The 17,604-nt window shown below is 47.5% G+C and overlaps 5 protein-coding genes across 5 annotated transcripts, besides 23 other annotated features; all 5 read right to left on the reverse strand.

Annotated features, from left to right (window-relative positions):
- Positions 1-3,099: part of a sequence feature (heterozygous, non-Esmeraldo-like haplotype) that runs on past the window's edge.
- Positions 197-240: a sequence feature (CT-rich).
- Tc00.1047053511283.124 (mitochondrial carrier protein, putative) lies at positions 687-1,580 on the reverse strand (the record flags this gene model as incomplete). Its single annotated transcript, XM_815866.1, has 1 exon — positions 687-1,580. The coding sequence occupies one exon, from the start codon at positions 1,578-1,580 to the stop codon at positions 687-689; it is 894 nt and encodes a 297-aa protein (XP_820959.1).
- Positions 1,675-1,712: a sequence feature (A-rich).
- Positions 1,882-2,008: a sequence feature (A-rich).
- Positions 2,090-2,111: a sequence feature (AT_rich).
- Positions 2,273-2,299: a microsatellite.
- Positions 2,428-2,477: a microsatellite.
- Positions 2,696-2,730: a sequence feature (T-rich).
- Positions 2,731-2,755: a microsatellite.
- Positions 2,756-2,812: a sequence feature (T-rich).
- Positions 3,100-3,896: a sequence feature (areas merged during assembly that could not be assigned to a particular haplotype. This can correspond to areas where the two haplotypes were merged or to regions with more than two copies in the genome that were merged during assembly.).
- Positions 3,178-3,239: a sequence feature (A-rich).
- Tc00.1047053511283.130 (protein kinase, putative) lies at positions 3,250-6,363 on the reverse strand (the record flags this gene model as incomplete). The annotated part of the gene is made up of 1 exon (XM_815848.1): positions 3,250-6,363. One exon carries the CDS (start codon positions 6,361-6,363, stop codon positions 3,250-3,252), a length of 3,114 nt encoding a protein of 1,037 aa, XP_820941.1.
- Positions 3,897-14,919: a sequence feature (heterozygous, non-Esmeraldo-like haplotype).
- Positions 4,403-4,444: a microsatellite.
- Positions 6,864-6,940: a sequence feature (A-rich).
- Positions 7,068-7,096: a microsatellite.
- Positions 7,440-8,393, reverse strand: Tc00.1047053511283.140 (hypothetical protein, conserved; the record flags this gene model as incomplete). Its single annotated transcript, XM_815849.1, has 1 exon — positions 7,440-8,393. One exon carries the CDS (start codon positions 8,391-8,393, stop codon positions 7,440-7,442), a length of 954 nt encoding a protein of 317 aa, XP_820942.1.
- Positions 8,986-9,030: a sequence feature (A-rich).
- Positions 9,358-9,382: a microsatellite.
- Positions 9,675-12,935, reverse strand: Tc00.1047053511283.160 (hypothetical protein, conserved; the record flags this gene model as incomplete). The annotated part of the gene is made up of 1 exon (XM_815850.1): positions 9,675-12,935. One exon carries the CDS (start codon positions 12,933-12,935, stop codon positions 9,675-9,677), a length of 3,261 nt encoding a protein of 1,086 aa, XP_820943.1.
- Positions 13,123-13,151: a sequence feature (AT_rich).
- Positions 13,194-13,213: a microsatellite.
- On the reverse strand, positions 14,173-17,331 carry Tc00.1047053511283.170 (hypothetical protein, conserved; the record flags this gene model as incomplete). The annotated part of the gene is made up of 1 exon (XM_815851.1): positions 14,173-17,331. The coding sequence occupies one exon, from the start codon at positions 17,329-17,331 to the stop codon at positions 14,173-14,175; it is 3,159 nt and encodes a 1,052-aa protein (XP_820944.1).
- Positions 14,920-15,452: a sequence feature (haploid, non-Esmeraldo-like haplotype).
- Positions 15,453-17,604: part of a sequence feature (areas merged during assembly that could not be assigned to a particular haplotype. This can correspond to areas where the two haplotypes were merged or to regions with more than two copies in the genome that were merged during assembly.) that runs on past the window's edge.
- Positions 17,380-17,462: a sequence feature (A-rich).

Below are 17,604 nucleotides of genomic sequence, written 5' to 3' on the forward strand. Positions count from 1 at the left end.
TTCATTCACAATAAAATAAATAAATAAACAACAAAAGAAGTGAAGCGCAATACAAATTAAATAACTAAAAACAACAAAACAACCGCAGCAGACGCATTCCATATGTATATACATATATACCAGAGACAAAATACGGCCGGACCCCCGTGTACACACAAATTCCTGCCCTTGTTAATGACAACATCGCAAGGTCCTCCTCTCTTTCCCCCTCTCTCTCTTTCTCTCTATCTTTTTTTTTCTTCTTCTTTTCCATCGGCTAGCCAGCATTCGAACTATTTTTCTTTCTTTACCCTCTTTTCCCTTCCTTCCATGCCTCCTCGCGCTGAATTCTTTTCGTGTTCTATTCCCATTTTAACCAACGTGGGAATTGTGAGGGAGTGAAAGTAATGTTGTTAAGAGAAAAAAATAAAAAAATAAAAGTGGCAATTATGCACAAGAAAAAAAGGAAAAAGAAAAGCAAAGTGATGTCAACGGCAGTGTTTACTCGTATGGCTTTTACACATGCGCATAAATTCATGTACACGCATGTGTTCTGTTGCTCACCACATGGGGCACCTCGATACTTCCATTTGGACACTCTCCACCGTTCCAACTAAGAGTGATGCGACACCGTCATCATTCTCAGGCAAAAAATCTCCGGCGTGTGCGATTTGTGAAAATTATTTTGTTCGCGTCGCTTATACTTTTTATTTTGTTGTCGTGGCCCAATGGTAACCACGCCAGACGGTCTCGTACGTGGTAAAGAAGACGCTTCCCCCGATAGAAATCCAAATCACACGTGGGACGGCTCCACGAAAAAATCGTTGTGCCCCTCCCCACTTGTCTGTTGCCCGCGGCATCTCACACAACAAGTCGTGAAACGCTGCACAAACCGCCGCAGTCCCACGGGGTGTTGTACGCTTTGCAGCCCCCACCTGTCCCAGCATGATGCGTGTCTTCAGCACATCCAATGGTGTTGTGAGAAACGCCGCTGTGCCACCACTCAATGCCCCACACAGCGGCAAATACTTTGGTCTCTCCTCTGTATGAAAGCATGCTTTAAGTCCCTCGTAGCAACACATTTGGACAATAGAAAACGGCCATTCACGCAGTAACATGATAGGCATTCCCGTAAAAAGCAACGGGAGACCGAGCCAACGTATTTTTCTCGGCGCCATCACTGGGGCGGCATCCGGTGGAATATTGTGCGTGATGTGCGAGAGTGCCCGGTAAATGTCGTGGTGGTGTCCCGCCTGGAGCTGTTGCTTGACCATTTCCGTGGGCACACGTGTGAGGCACGCCAAAGTTTCACCCGCCATTGCAGCCACAGCCTGCGATTTCAATCGACGCACTGTAGTCAAGTTGTTCTCCCCGCCATCATCCAAAAGCCCCCGCTTTGTGAGGTCGTAGCCGACAAAAAAGGCAGCACCGCCGGGGACAGACCCGATGGCGACAGCGCTGAGGCCCTTGTATACCCCGCGGAATCCACCCGCCTGATAAAACCCACTCCTCGACTGTAGGCGGGTTTTGATAGTGTCGATCGGGTACAGAGTGAGATCCACCACGAGACCGGCGACTCCCCCCGCCACCAATGAGTCCATCGAAATGAACTTGCGGTGGGCGGCCCAGTGGGAATGGGAGCCGCAGCGTACCACTAACCGCGTGGTGTCCCTTTTTCGGTTTCTTCACGCGTACAAAACAACAAAAAAAAAAAAAAAAGAAGATAAAAATAAGCGACGATGGAGGTGGCAATGACACATACAAGGCTAAGGAGTTCGACTCGAACGGTACACACAAAGTACAGCGGCAAAGAAAAAAAAGAAAATAAATAAATCAGGTTGCATGCAATCAGACAAAGGACGATGGCAGTGGAAGCATAATTCACCACCTACACAACCGGGGAATAATAACAATAAGAAGAAAAAGAAAACAGACGGAAGAGAAAACGGAAAAAGTAAATAAACACAAAAAATGCGTACACTATATACAACTGGGAAAGAAAAAAAAAAAAAAGGAAAAACAAAGACAACATCAACAACTACTACCACAAAAAAGACAGAGACCAGTGCAGTTTGTTTTTTTTTTTCTTTTTAACGTAATCTCCAACTTCAAATAAAAATAATAATAATAAAGCAATGAAAAGTAACAACACCACCAACAACATCATCATTCAAGTAAAAAACAACACAATAAAACAACACCACACATAAAAACACTTCTAAAGTAAACCGTTTATACACCTATTTTGTTAGCATCTCTATGGCTTTTGCATCCACCCCCTCTCCCCTCTACCAAAAAAAAAAAAAAAAAAAAAAAAAAAGCCTTCTCAGTAAGCTACGAAAAGGTATTTGATGGATCAGGAGGGATGCAAACCATATTGCAAGTGACACCACAGTTGTTGTTGTTTTCTTTCTTTTTAGAGTATAAGTACAAACTTTAAAAGGATTTGAAAAAAAAAAAAAAAAAAAAGAAAGAAAAGAAAAGAAAAGAGAAGAAAACGACTCTCATTGTCATGTTACATAGAAATTCTCCTAAATGTTGACATGCATGTATATAGATGATAAAGCAATAAAATAAATCAGCACATTTCCAAAGTAGACGTAAAAGCTTGCCACATATTTTCATTTCACATTTGTCCCCCTCTTCTTCATTTGTATTTAAACTCATTGAAATGACGGTACACAAATACAAATTCCCATTGGTCTCAAAAACATACTTCTTTTTCTTCCTTGCTTATCTAATTTCATTCTTTCCTCCTCCTCCTCCTCCTCCTCCTTTTCTTTTTTTTTCTATTTTGTATATATTTTTTTGGCTTCTCCTTTTTTCTTCCTTTCACCCTTCCCTTTGACGAATGTTTCACACCTGGAGAGAAGGCATTTTAATACTTATTAGATTCATATTACACGTTGGTACATGAATAAAGTTGTGACACTCGCTATTCACTTCTACACGATGCGTACACCTCCGGCAGGGAGGAAATGGAAATGGAAAGGAAAGAAAAAAAAAAACGGGATTTTCTTCTTTCCTCGTGCAGTTTCCGCCGCACCCCCCTACTCACGATTATACCAAAATAAATAAATAAAAGAAATGTTTGCTTTCATCTCATTGCCATTTTGGCTCTAGGAATAGCTTCCACTCCGATTCCGAAAAGAAAAGTTACATGTGTGTAAGACAAACCCCCAAAGAAACCAGCAACGCAACCAAAGCAAAAGAAAATAACAACAGCAACAACAATAATAAAAAAACAAAAAAAAGAAGAAGCGACTAGGCCTACCTAGGAGAAAAAGACTGGCTACTGAGTGCTTGCGCACCACGAGAAACGCAACGACTTGTACTACTCCCTGCCCAAGCCCATTGACTTTCAATTGGGCTGCTCACACTGCTCGGTGCCAGTTCGTTCATCTTGGCAGCAAGCTGAGCCCTAATGTCTTCACTAAACGCCACCACGTAACTTGGTCGACGTTCAATATATTTGCAATGTACGTCTTCCGGGTCAACACTAAGCTCAATATTCACACGGCGATCTGAACCTCCAGTTGGAACGGAAAGCGACATATGTAGGCGACCTCCTGCATCACGAATGCTATCTGGAAATCGGGATAGAGTTGAGCTAGATGGCACACCACCCTGAGCTTCTGCTGAGACATCATCACTGCTGTGGTTCATAGAAGCCCCAGCGAAAACAGATATTGAGCCAGTCATCATAAGAAGAGTCGGAAGGTGCTGAGAGGCTGTCAGCGATGCCGTTGACGCGGTTTGCGAACGACGTGATGGTGAAACTCCACGAGATGGAAAGGATGAGTTGGACATCAAAGACATACTCTGATTATAAACCGCAGGTCCATGACGGGCATTGCGATTAGCAGGGCTCCTTCCAGCAGAAATGGCGGAATGACTAATGTTGTTATTGAGGTTACCAGGGCTGCAATGACGAGAATGTCCCTCATGAGCGTGCACAGTTGCAGCAACACCAGGGGGTGAGCTGCTTCTAAATGCAAAATTAGAGCTAGGAGATCGGTTAAAGAAGTGTTCATGAGAGTAAGCAAACGCGTCATCCACATCGGCATCCACCTCCACCGTTTCCTCATCCACCGGGACAAAGTCAAGGCTGCCATCAGCATTAATACGAAGGTACTGTGCTGCTGAAGGAAGCATCATGGATGTACTGTAAGATGGTAGGACAAAACGCCCTTCCGACGCCCCTAATGGAATTGAGTAATTAAATTGATCATTCTGCGCGGCATCTACTGTGACAGTAGGACTTACGGAAACCCAGCCACCACCACGGGAGCTCACCGCTGGACTGTGACATTGGCTGCCTGATATCGCTCCCTGTGATTCCAAATGACGTTGTTCTATTGGATTTTGTTGTGGTGATATTTCCTCGCTTCTAGAACGAATATCCGTCTGCAATGACAGATAATGTTGCTGCGATTGCGATTGTTGCTGCTGCTGCTGCTGATGCATTTGAGAGGAAAACAAGATAGAGGGCAGACCCGTACCAATTTTCAACATCCACGCGCTGCACATATCAACTGAAATATAAGCTGCCACTTCCTCGAGCTCATACTGACAGAAGAACTCTTCCTCGGCCGGACGTGTTACCAATGGCCAAGTAGGACTGTTAGCACCGCCAGGAAAAGGAACGGAAAAAGAGTTGTGCGCCGGGCTCAAACGAGCACCCTTTATCCACGGGTGATCCAATAAATCCGCTGCATCGGGTCTCTGTTTCACATCTCTGATAAAGCACTGTTCCATAAAGTCCTTAAATTCAAGACTGAATTCCTGAACATCGTCCTGTGGAAGATTTGTGAGTGGCGTTTCACTTGTAGTGGTGATATAAAACATAAGTGGGAGGTTGTCACGAACTTTCGCATGGTGCCACGGCAACAGACCGGTCCCTAATTCAAAAAGCGAGCATGCCATAGACCAAATGTCTGACTTAGGATCAAATTCGCCCTTAATAAATTCAGGGGACATGTACAGAGGAGTCCCAATGACGCAGTTTGTAGATTTGCTCAGCTCATTCACACGTTTACTACAACCAAAATCACACAACTTCACAACACCACGGTCGCTTACAAGAATATTCGCCGGTTTAATATCTCGATGTGAAATGCCCTCCTTGTGGATAAATGCAATGGCTTCTAGAAGATGACGGGCAAATTTGCGGAGAATAGGCTCTCTTAGTGGCCCGTATTTTTCAAGGAGAGCCAGCGTCGAGCCGCCGGTAAGCAACTCCATGACAATGCGGCATACCTTCTGTGACGCACTATGTTCAAAAAGTTGATATGACACAATATTGGGATGTCGAAGAGATTTAAGTAAGCCAAATTCTTTACCAATCGCATTTAATGCGGCTTGATCATTAATCTCCGCAATATTTATCTCCTTGATAGCCACAAGCCTTCCACTCACGCAATCCATGCCAGCATACACCTTGGCAAATCCTCCTACCCCAATCAGTGGTCCCTTACGCATATCCATCGGGTGGTCAGCATTACCGCTGATAACTGGCTTTCCAACAAGGCTCAAATAAGAACAAAATGAAGGTAACAGCATTGCTAACTCCTTCCTTGCAGGTGAAATATTCCCTATAACTCCTTTACCAAGCTGCCACGCCGCACCACCAACCGCATGGAACGCCGTCATTGTAGGAGTTGATGTTCCCCACAGCATAGATTGACGCCCACTTCGATGACCCCCGATGATTGGACTAGTTGACACAGAGGAAGGTGACAAGTGGCCAGCATAAAAGAGTGTACTTGTGCTGCGGCCAGCATAACCTTCTCCACCGGGCCCAACATTATGATTCTGCGACACACCAAAAGAGACAGAACGGCGGTGATTTTCAAGTCCTATCGGTGCTGCTCCAGGGGTTATGCTTGACGACAATGATCCCCCAGGGCCTGGAACAACATGTTTCCCAGCAAACAACGCTTGGTTAGCATAGTGGAACGATGATCGCGACGCTGCAGCCGCCCGCCATGGATTAAAGAGACAGAATGATCGGCTCCACTCAGGGACGCTACCAATGAGGCTGACGACTGTGCTGGCATTACTCATACTGCGTCTTTTGCCTGTCGAGTACTGTTTATTCGAGTACACGGAACGGTAGCTTCCATTATGTTTGAATGCACCAGTTCGCCCGTATCTTTGCTGCGTCGCACTGCTGGGGGAACTACAGCTTGTGTTAGATCCAGTCTCCCAGGGGCGGTTTTGATAGCGACCTGTCCGACGAAAGCCCGGTGGCCCCGCGGTAGAGGTGCTACTGTTTAGCGTATCCGCGTCGCCGTCATTGTCACATAAATTACTCACTAATGTCGAGGGAAGACGCCTGTTCGCCAGTGTATCCAAATACTCCCCACTATCCTCGTCACTCATGTCTCAGAAGATTAAAAGTAGTGTCCTTCTTTGTTGTTGTTGTTTTAGTGGCTGGTTTATTCCCCTTTCAACCCTCAATCGCACCAGATGTCTTCCTTCTTGGAAAAATTGGGAGGAGGCGCACTCTTCGACCGCGTCCCTTCTTCACACCCTATAATATATAATATATGCACGTCCAGCGCGGCGACCTTCCTCGCCTCTTCTAATACCCCCTCCTCCTCCTCCTCCCTAAATTGACCCCCGCCTTCAAATAGAGGCTTTTTTTCCCGTCTTATTTCGTATGATTCCCGCTGCGTGTGTTTTGTGTGTGTGTGTGTGTCAGTTTTCCCAACGAAAGAGAAATAACACGGACAAAGGGGTGGCAAATAATAATAATAAAACAGATGGCTGGCAAAAAAAGAAGTGCAACAGAAGGGAAAAAGTAAAAAAATCACAAAAAAAAAACATTGGCAAATATATAGATATATATATATATGCACACATGCAAGGACAGCTTGGGTAAGGAAAAAAAAAAAAAAAGCGGAATAGAATGCACAAAGTAAAAGAATTAAAAAAGAGAAGAAAAAAAGAAAAGAAACCCATCCAGCAAGATGCACAGGTGTAATCACTCCCTCCTCCTCCTCCCTTGCTACTTTTCCCCCTGTCCCAACTGTCGTATCGTCTCTTCTACATTTTATTCACAAGCTAAGTTTACTCTCCCTTCTTTTTTGTCTTTGCTTTTGTTTTTGTTTTTTATTCCAGTTGCGGTTCCTTCCTGCGTGGTTCTCTCCAATCGTTGGACGAGCAACAGAGCCATGCACATGCGTATATGCTATGTGTATGTCAACACACACATGGCGTATAGCTCGGCGAATAAGCTTTTGTCACTTTCTCTTTCCATTAGCCCTCCTTTTTTTTTTTTGCTTTGTGTGTGTTTGTGCGTCGCTTTAGCAAGAAAGCACAGCAGTGTGCATTACCCCCCATCCACCCTCACATTCCCTGGCACGTCTCACGAGCGGGAGAAAAAAGGGGGATAAAAGAAAAGGGTCACGCATACGCATACTCATGCCTACACATGAATAGCGGTCATGGTGCAGCTACAAGTCAGAGACGGTGTCAGGGCGGAGAAAAGGGAACTGAGCATAAAGTGGATCCAATTCTTCCTCCGTCAGGGGGCGAGAGAGTCCACAAAGCCGCAACAATTCCGCCTCGGAGGAGGCGCCAAGCGCCAAGGATGCAAGAAAAGCACAAGTCAACTGCCGCAGCGGTTCAACAATAAGAAAATCACTTAGCATTGCAAGTTCCGTTATCAGATTCAACGATTCAGGTGCGTTATTTACGATGACACTGTAGTAAGCTGTCCTGGCATCCCCGACCGATTTTCTACCCTTTGTTTTGCCCTCTTTCCCATCATTCATTTGTTGCGAAATGGCATGACTGGTCGTGTCGTCCATGCAGTCTTTTAGCAAAAAGTTCATTTCCCACGGCTGAAGAAGTTCCTCAATTGGTGCACGGAGAGGCTTCGAGATTGTTGTAGGCACACGCGTAGTAATCAGCTCCAAGTACAGAAAAAGTGCCTTGCATCCCTTGTATGTTGCTTGTGGAAGAACTACAGGGGGCAAATGACCCACAGCGTCTTTTCCGGTTCGATCTGCCTTATTCTCCGCGATACCGTCGATCGCATCGCGGTCTATAGCACCCATGTGAAGATCGTACGCATCCAACATGGTGTCCAACAAGCGGCAATTCCGCGCGCCGCGCAGATGCAGCGCAAAATCGTGTCGCACAGGTTCGTTTCCCTCCGATTCCGCTAAGTTTTGTATGCAGCTGCCATTCTTCCAATTGCCATCCGTGCGAGCATTCATCTGCACGCACGGAGCATCACTACTGACGTCGCCTGCGCCGCTCAGAGCCACCACGCGCACGTAATCCTCCGAAGGCAGCGGGGCGCTGCGGGAGAGGCTGACGTAAAGCGGCGCAATTTCCCCCTCGAAGTATTCCGTTTCGCTCTTCTTGTCCGTATCAGCAGCACCGGAATTATTCAAAGGCATCGGCACCCACTTCGACCGGCAACCAAACCCACAAAAAAATAAAAAAGAGGAAGTAAACATCAACCACACAGCAGAACTCATCAATAACAAAAAAAAACATCACATGTGGAAGCGGCGCAAAACATCCCTCTCATCATCAGAATATTTTTTCTGCTTCTTTTTGAAGAAGCTTCGTGATATGGGAGCCGCCCAAAGAGTTCTTCCTCGTCGTCAACCCCACCCGCTAAAAAAGAAAAAAGAAATCGCACAAGAGAGTGTGAAAGGGAGAAAAAAAGGGCGATAGAACACGTTCCTGTCCCAATGCACCTGTACACCTCACGCGTAGGGGAAAATTGTTTTGTGCAGGAGGGCGAACCACTACCTTGGGTAGAATAAATGCAGCAGACACACACACACACAGACACGAAGCTTATCCATCGTTTCGTGTTTAAATGAGTACTCCAATTCATTTCCTTCGGTGTGGTGTCACTTTGAATTTTCCCCCCTCTCTTTCTTCTCGTTGTCATTTCCAAAGCTTTGGCCCTCGTCGTCGTCGTGTGGAAAGAAATGTGCCTTTTATTCATGTGTTCCCTCTAGCAGGACGTGCATGGACAAAAAATAAACAAACAACAAACAAAAAACTAAAAAAAAAAAAAAACGTCGCCTCTTCTTCCCCTCCCTCTCCTCTCTCTCCCCGGGCTCGTTACCGCCCACCACCACCACCACCCTCTAATTTCTGTACACAAAACACTTTGACTTGACACATCCTCGTTGGTTCCTTTTGCTACGCTTTTCCCTTTCTTTTGCTGCTGCACATCTCCCCCTTTAATTCTTCTCACAGGAATTCACCTTCCATTTCCCTCCAAGCAAATGGCACAACGTCGCAGGAGGCAGGAAAGAAAACATCCATATGTTATTTGTGTGTGCGTGTGTGGGGGAGCAAAAACAACCACAAAAAAAAGGATTTACAACCAAAACGGCCCCCAAATAAATAAATAAATAAATAAATATATGTACATCCATCCTTGTTTATTCCCACCCCTTCCCATCGGATTCACCAAGAGAGAGCCCGTTATTATCAACAAATCACGGGGAAACAGTAGCAACCACACGTGGCTCTACTTTCCTTAAACAATTCCTACGCATACTTTCCTATTGCATTGTTTTCATCTTTTGCTGTTGTTTTTCATGTGTGTATGTGCATGTGTATGTATTGACTTTTCATTGTTCTTCATCTTCCACTCGTCACCGCACCACCCACTTTTTGTACCCATTTTTTGAAGGTTTCATGTGTTGTACCTCCTATCGCCTTTGAGCTCGCGCCAGAGAGTGCAACGTCATTGTTGCCGCTCGACGTACGGAGTCAGAGGAGCCACGCTCTGCAAGGCCACCAATTAACTCCACTGCATCCTGTTGCAGCAATGACTCCAGAGCCTTGGCGTGACCACAGAGGTTTTTTACGCAGAGCGCCGCCTCCCTTGCGCAGTCCTCAGAGCCATGCTGGATAATGTACAAAAGACATCCCGTAAAAGATGTAGTTGGCAAAGATGTCCCCTCGCCTTCAAGGCTGCAGCGCCACTCCGCAACATACCGAAGATTCTCTTCATTCGAAGAAGTACTGTTTCGAACTGCGAGAAGCGCATTCAAAACCGCATACGTGTTGGACACCGTATTCTCCGTCTTGTTGGTGCCGCTGCTGGGACCAGCTACAGTTCCCGCCGTTTCCGAAACGGTCTTACCGTCAACACCGTTTTTCGGTCGCTGTGAAAAAGCAAGCGGAGTCTTCTCCTCTATCAAACGCAAAAGTGCATCCATCCCGCCAAACTCCCGCAACTTCGTCCGATTTTCCTGGTTGTTCACCGTCAATGAAGAAATTGCCCCTGCAGCCTGCTCTAGAACAGCAGAGGGTTGGTCTGGCTCCCGCAGTAAACGACAAAGGAGCTCAAGACCACCTTCCTCGCGGGGCGCCACTTTGTCGTCACGTGAAAGATACCAGAGTGCAGATGCCACTGTCTCCTTCAGTTGTAATGATGGTAGCTGCTGTTGGGATGCCAATGGGCTAACGCTCGCCTTGGCACTCATGGCGAGACGGCAATCCTCTACAACATGCACTAAAGCTCGCACGACTCCGGCAGAAACCATCACTGGTCGGTTTTCCTGTACAGTAGAACAATTACGCAACAAACCAACTAATTTTTCCTTTACACTCATGGTTAACTGCACCAAAACTTTGGCATTCTTCTTCTTTGCGGCCGTCACTGAAGTCGCTTCAAGTATTTTCGCAAGTAAAGGTATACCCCCACTCAGGCGGACGCTATGTTTTATTTCGGGAGATATTGTTAGGATCCATAATGTGGATGCCATTTTGTCCAATGCCAACATTGGAATCGATCCTGGCTGTTTTAATATACCCAGCTCTAGCTTGCCAAGCAGCAACTCCACACCACCCGCCTCACGGATTGCTGGTTTGTTTTGATCATTAATAGCACAGTTGCGAAGTGTACCCGCCACGTTATCAAGTATTTTATCACTTATAGGAAGGAACGCTGAAGCATTGTTCGCTACCGCGCCATCTCTTTGTTGTGTCGAAGGAACCGGTTTCCGGTTCATGACAGAGAGTAGCACGGGTATAGCTCCAGCCTTACGGATCGCGGGACGTGATTCCACAGCAGCACTACAGTTCCACAGCGTACCAGAAACATTTTCCACCACGCTTAAACTATGACTCTTGGCAATGAGTTGGGCGAGTTCTATGATGCCACCGTAATCAAGGATCTGTGTCTTATTCTCAGGGTCGACACTAAGATTCCAAAGGGCTCCGGCCGCATTTTCTTGTACAAACTCGTATGGCGAACTAAGTAGTTCCAGCAAGGCGGGAATACATCCAATTTGCCGCAGATACGTTCGATTTTCAGCGTTACTGGCGCAATTCCAAACAGCTCCTGCCATTTTGGTTTGAATAGATTCATAGGGATGACGTAACGTCGCAGTGATTTTCTCCAATCCACCCGCCTCACGAATTTCCACCTTGGACGTCTCTTCACGCGTAATGTAACCAATCGCCATGGCAGCATTCTCTAGAATCGGAATAGAATCCGTGTACAGGAGATCAAGCACGGCACGCAACCCGCCAAGACGTTGTACCTCCCCACGCACTTTTTCTTCGTCATCGTTACGGGCAATAAGATTCCATAGGAGAACGAGTGAGCGCTCCAGTACCGCTTCTGAGGTACAGGATGCCACGATACCTACAAGTGGCTGCAGCCCACCCGAGGTAATAAATTCCTTTCGGGCGTCAGGAAACGTCCTCGTCTTCTCAGACGCAGATTCTGCAACATTACATGCGTTATTCGTATTTCCGCAACCACTTATAATAAGAGGTGAAAGACACTCTAATACCTCGCACTTAACGTCATTGTTAACACTGTGAAGTAGGCGCGTGAGAATTGTGACAGCCTGACCCTCGCGTAGCAAAGTATGCAGCATGGATGTCACCACGGATTCTGGCAGAGACGTTGGTTTCCGCAAAGAGGCAAGCGTTGGGTCTGTGGTACTCTGCGTGACGTATGGGGAACGAAAAAAATGACCAAGAATGTGTAGCTCCGCTAATTGAATGGGCGGACGCGGCAACGGGAGGTGCTTCAACAGACCGAGAACTACTGGCAGCAACTCCTCCTGTTTTTTGGTGGACCACACGACCGTTTTCCCAAAATGATACTCATCATAGCTTTCAATCGCGTGCAAAAGCGTCATTTCCTTCACATCTGGCAGACGTAACATTGCAAGGAGTGCACTACCTGTCGGACATGAGCCGCTGCCACCGTGTACACGTGGAATATTCTTCCCCAGAGTGGAAATTTGTTGACTTTTCCCTCCGTCGGCTAAATTATCATAATTCTCACTCTCCTCAATGGATGGCGACTCCTCACGAGCCTCCCCATGCGTGCCGTTTTCATTGAGAACCTTTTGTGGCTGTGATTCAGAGTGCCGTTTCTGCGATGTGGTGTTTCGACGTGGTCGCTTTGGTGACGTGGAGCTCATTGGTGCCACCTCCGGCGCTGCCTCTGTGCACTCCACTGTTGAACCGGCGACATTTCCGTTAGTTGCGTCCGTGTTCTCACGGGGAGCGTCCATACTGCGGTCCGCATCTGGCACGTAAAACTCCGGCACATCTCCTGTTACCAGCAGGTTCATCGCCAATTTGCAAAACGCCTTCTGTTGCGCCGCCTCCTGCGCTCGTCGCTCCAAGCTCATAAGTTGAGCCTCAACACGTGCCATCTCAGCACGCAGTTTGTCATATGCCACCCGCACCACCTCCTTGTCACGCAAAATCGCCTCCTCCTCTCGAAGCAGTGCCAGCGAACGCTCCGCCAGCACGTCGCTCAAATCAACATACCCACCACCACCCACCGGGGCACCATTTAGCGAGTGGTGGTGGTGCTGCTGCTTCCACGCGGTCTCACGCAGGCTACGTGCAAAGACAGAGAGTGCACAGTGTCCAGCATCCTCGCTCTCTGAGAGAACTGACAGAAGCCCCGCAATCCGGCTTTCAGTTGTGCTCATAAATGATGCCAGGTAGCAAAAGCTCTCTCCTTATAGGTAATAATATTAGCAGCAATAATAGACAGTGCTAGTCACAAGCTTATGCTACCGCAAAAAATAAGGGTGCAATGAAGGCTGTCAAAAAGAAAGCGAAAGGATTTCAGTAAGCAATTTGCCATTCTTTAAACCAGATCGCACGCACCGTCAGATATAATAATCATAAATAAATAAAAAAAACAAATGGATACAGCAAAGATGTTGGTTCATTGCATCAACAGTAAAAAAAAAAAAAAAAAAAACAGATTCCTACAGGAGAAACCACCGGATGTTATCCCTCTGCAGAGCCCCCCCCCCCCACCCCCCCTTTTTTTTTGTCTGGGTTTATTTGCGGGTTGGGCGCTACGGGGTGTTGTTCATATTCTTAATCCTTCTTCGCGCTCAAGACCGCTCAATATGGCCTTCTTTTTCCTTTTTTTCCTGAAACGACGGAGGGGCCCCTGACGAGACTGCAGGTACTCGGTATTTTGCTCTTCAGGAACAATTTCATCGTGTGAACCATTCAAATTCGAAGCATCCCAATCCTGCATGATTGCGTGCCCCCCAAAAAACGACGGTAAAAGACCTTTTCTACCCCACTCTTTGCGGAGGCGCAAACTGTGGCACGCCACTCTCCGTTAAGTGCCGCTTCGGATCAACGATTAAGCGGTGCGGTCTTATTATTCCCCCCGTCATCAGCATCACGTCTTTCCCGTTTGCATGTTGTCGTGTACAATTGGCTTTCCGCGGCTATTTGGGTGGAATGGGCACCTGCTCCATTTTTCCCCACCACAATTGCGCGGGAGTCCCTCCACAGACGCCAACTCGATGCATTGCAAGGGAGAGAAAAGAAAAAGAAATCAGAATGGGAAAATATCAGATCCTTCACCGCACGCCAAATGAAATATTTGTGAAAAGAAGAAATAGAACAACAACAACCCCCATTAATTCAAACGGAAATTAAAAAATCAAAAAGGCCAGGCCGCAAATGATGCAGGTGATTACGATTACACGTGTCTTAAAACAGCAAGAAGAAATTTTTGAAAAAACCAAAGCAAAAAGAAAAAGAAAACCCAACAACTCTCTCTCTCTGTATGGCTCCTCCACATTCTCCTCGTTGTCGCTTTAGGCTTATTACTGACGATGAGCTTCGAATTTTCCAGAAGGAGACCACCACACATTCACACCCATAAAGCTACAGTCGGATAGAGAGAAAGAGAGCCTACACAGCTGCCGTGGATAACACTTTGCGCCTCTTGGTTTTTGCTGTCTTCTTTTTACCACGTAGAGTGAGATCAAGTGGAAGCATGGAATGTCCCTGACGTACCTCCAGACGCGGCTGATTGGCTTCCTTAAAGGCAAAAGCGGAGTTCCACTCGGGGCCAAGAGGATGCCGCATGGACCGTGCAAACTCTGTCGGGTTACTGAATGGACGAGGAATCATATGCAGCAACATACGGTCTGGCACCAGTTCCACTCCATCGTGGTTGATAATGACATGATCGAGCTCAGCGTCAGCGCGGCTTTTCATTAGTGTTGTCTTTTCAATTTGTCGCTGCAAATCCATCAATTTTAACTTTTCCTGGTGATGTCTGTTGAGACGTTCATCTTTGCCGCCCCACTCGCCCCAACCGGGAAGCGTTGCATTTTTGTCAACGGGCTTCATGATCGTTTCAACCTGCGCTGTTTTTTCCGCAAGAAATTCCGCGTCAACTTCATCATCGGCAAAGGCACGGGCAATGAGGTACTCCTGATGTTGTTGTAACGTTGTTTCTTCATCGTTCTCCTCTTCGGATTTTTTCTCTCCAAGCCGCTCCCTTTTTTTCCTTTTCCCTTCGGCCTTCCTAAGCACTCCCTCCTCTTCACCCTTATTTGTGCCATTGACGTCACGCGGCCGTTTGGCGTCAGCCGGCAGAATCGTGATACGCGTACTGCTTGCTCGTTTCGGCGTCGCAGAAAAGACGGCCTCGCTTCCAACGTTACTAACAGAAGATATATTGGGCTGACGGCTACCAGCAAACCCTTCACTTTTCTCTTTCCCACTTCCAGCAAGGTCTGCTGTGTGAAATATGGTAGCCTTATCTTTTTCTGTTGCCACCCCATCCGCTACGCCATCATTGTTGCCTTCATCCCTAGTGGAACGCACAGTACTATTCGCATCTTCCTTTGCACTCGTGTTCCTGTGAGTCTCCTCCGCCTCATTACCCCTTTGTGCATCAATACCACGGTGCCGTTTCAGCTGGATACTCTCCACAACTTTTCTGTCCGGTTGTTCCCCATGCCTCTGCAAAAACGCCTTCCGTCCCACATGTGTCTCTACAGTTTTCAAAGATTTAGCTCTCGATTTCAATTTTTTTGGCTTCTCTTCCGTCTCGCTTGCCTCATCCAAATCAGACGGTTCATCATCACTGCCCACGGCCTGGCCACACATGTCGCGACGAATGTCTTCCTGCAAGGTTTCCAACACCTCTGCGTAACGTTTTTCCTCGCGTTCCTTCGCCTGCTGCATAAAATTCATCGCCCGAAGCTCCATACGAGCCTTTTCTGTGGGCGTCATCTGTGACCCCGTCGTCTGGCCATCGTCCTCCCCCTCCTTCTCAACCTCAGTAATGCTTCGCCACAGTACAGATGTCAGCTTCTGACTGCTCTTTTCCGTCTTATTTCCCCCTTCCTGTTGCTGTTTCGTGGCCGCCTCGGCCATAAGGTAGTCCACGACGCGCTCCTCCTCGCTTGATGCTGCCTCACTGTCGGCATGACCATCAACGTGCGCATTCAGGTAAGCGTCTTCGTCTGCGTCCTCTTCCATTTTTTGCATGAGTCGTTGATGCAACAAGTTCTGCTCGTTAATGGCGTCTTTTGTGTTGCCGTCAAAATTAGCAAACCGTTTCGCGTGGCGTACCCATTTACTTGTGTTCTTGTGCTTCTGCGTCACGCGCTCTTCCACTCTTGCCTTCATTAGCTTTTCTGCCAGACGAGCACGCGCCTTTTCGGGATGGAGAATCTCAAACGCCTTTTCCCGACGCTCCTTTTCACGGTCCTTCTCCTTGCGGAGAATACGACGATATGTTTTGCTTTTAATGCGGTTCAAACGGCGGCGGCGAGCATTTTCGTATGAAAGCATCGCCTTTAGCTTTGCCATGTAACTCTTCGTTGGTACGCTCCCCTCCTTTTCGTTTTGAGCTGCTGCTGCCCTGTTTGCACCCCCATTATCATCGTCGTTGTCGACAAGTGGAATAAAAACATCTTCTGCCGATGGTGCAGCAAGCTCGGGCCTCGACAAGCCTGCGCTTGACAAAAGCGCATTGACTTTTCCAGCAAGGCGAAATGCAGAAACACGTGACGCGTTGCCAGTCGTCCCCAATGCATCGCCTGTGGCGTCGGTTGTGGTGGTGGTGGTTGCCAAGGCAGCAGCCGTGCCTGCCGCATTCTCCTGAGTAGCAAAACGCTCCTGTGCAGCAACAGAGATGGCGCCAAGGGTTGTCGGTACCGGATTGCTGTCTGGCATCGGCATAGGGAACTGCAAGTGCTTTGCCTCACGCTGCTCTCGCAAAAAGCTGTCGTATTTGGCAAGTTCGTCCGACACAACCTTTCTTACCTCACGACGCGTCAACTTCGCCTTTGTATGCTCATCAACATCCACGCTGATGAGGTTACGCTTGTTGTCGAGACTTTTTTGCATTCGCGTCTGCGTTGATGACGCCGGAGTTGCCGTCACAAGTTGCCGAATGGCACTGCCATACTTGTCATCCGTGGCGGCCAGGCCATAGAGAGACTCTGCTTCCTCAGTGACAAGCGCACGTCGTCGCTTCTTCGCCACGCCACTTTCGTCCAATTTTTTCTTCGTTTTTTTCTTCTGCTTTTTGTCCCCCGCCTCCCTCTCCTCCCCTTGACCTGCATCAAGCATTTCCACAAGGTCAATGTAGTCATCGTCGTCCCCGGCACCGTCCCGCTCATGAAAATCCAAGTCGTCCCCGTCTTCAATCTCTCCGAGGGCGCGAAGTTGTTGCAATAAAAGAGCGTCATCCGCATCGCCCGTCTCTTCTACATCTGCCGCATGCTTGCCCACCTTTTTTTTCTTCGTGCCATTCTTCTGTTTCGCTCCTGCAGTCAAGCGCGCGGTGTCAGAGGTCGGCTTTTTGCGGAATAAGTGGCCGTACTTCTCCTCATCCTCACTATTGAAGGCGATATCGTCATCGATGTCCTCGTCCAGCTCCGGGGGGATCAAAGGGTTGTTGAGGTTCAGCACACCCTTCTCCTGCACCTCAAGCAAGCCATCATCGTTGCTGTTTCTCTTACCGCGTTGCTGGCGGCGTCCCCGCAGACCACCCGCCGGTTTTTTCCGCGTCGCATCGCCGACAGCCCTATCGCTTCGACGAACCATTTGTGGCTCTCACGTTACTCCGCTAACCTACAACAACCCACGAGAACCAAAAAAAAAAAAAAAAAAAGGGAAAGTCAAAATAATAATAATCCTAATAATAATAACAAAATAGATAAACGCAAGAAAAAAAAGTATTTGCACATTCTCTCACTCCTCTCCTGCAGCATTTATGGTGCCCTTTTCTCTCCTGTTCACATGATTTCCATTCAAAAACATCAACAACAACAAAAACGACGACAAACACCCACCAGTGCCTCGCAAATTCAGACCAAA

The sequence above is a fragment of the Trypanosoma cruzi genome, genomic scaffold (genome assembly GCF_000209065.1).
Source record: "Trypanosoma cruzi strain CL Brener 1047053517087 genomic scaffold, whole genome shotgun sequence".
NCBI lineage: Eukaryota > Euglenozoa > Kinetoplastea > Trypanosomatida > Trypanosomatidae > Trypanosoma > Trypanosoma cruzi.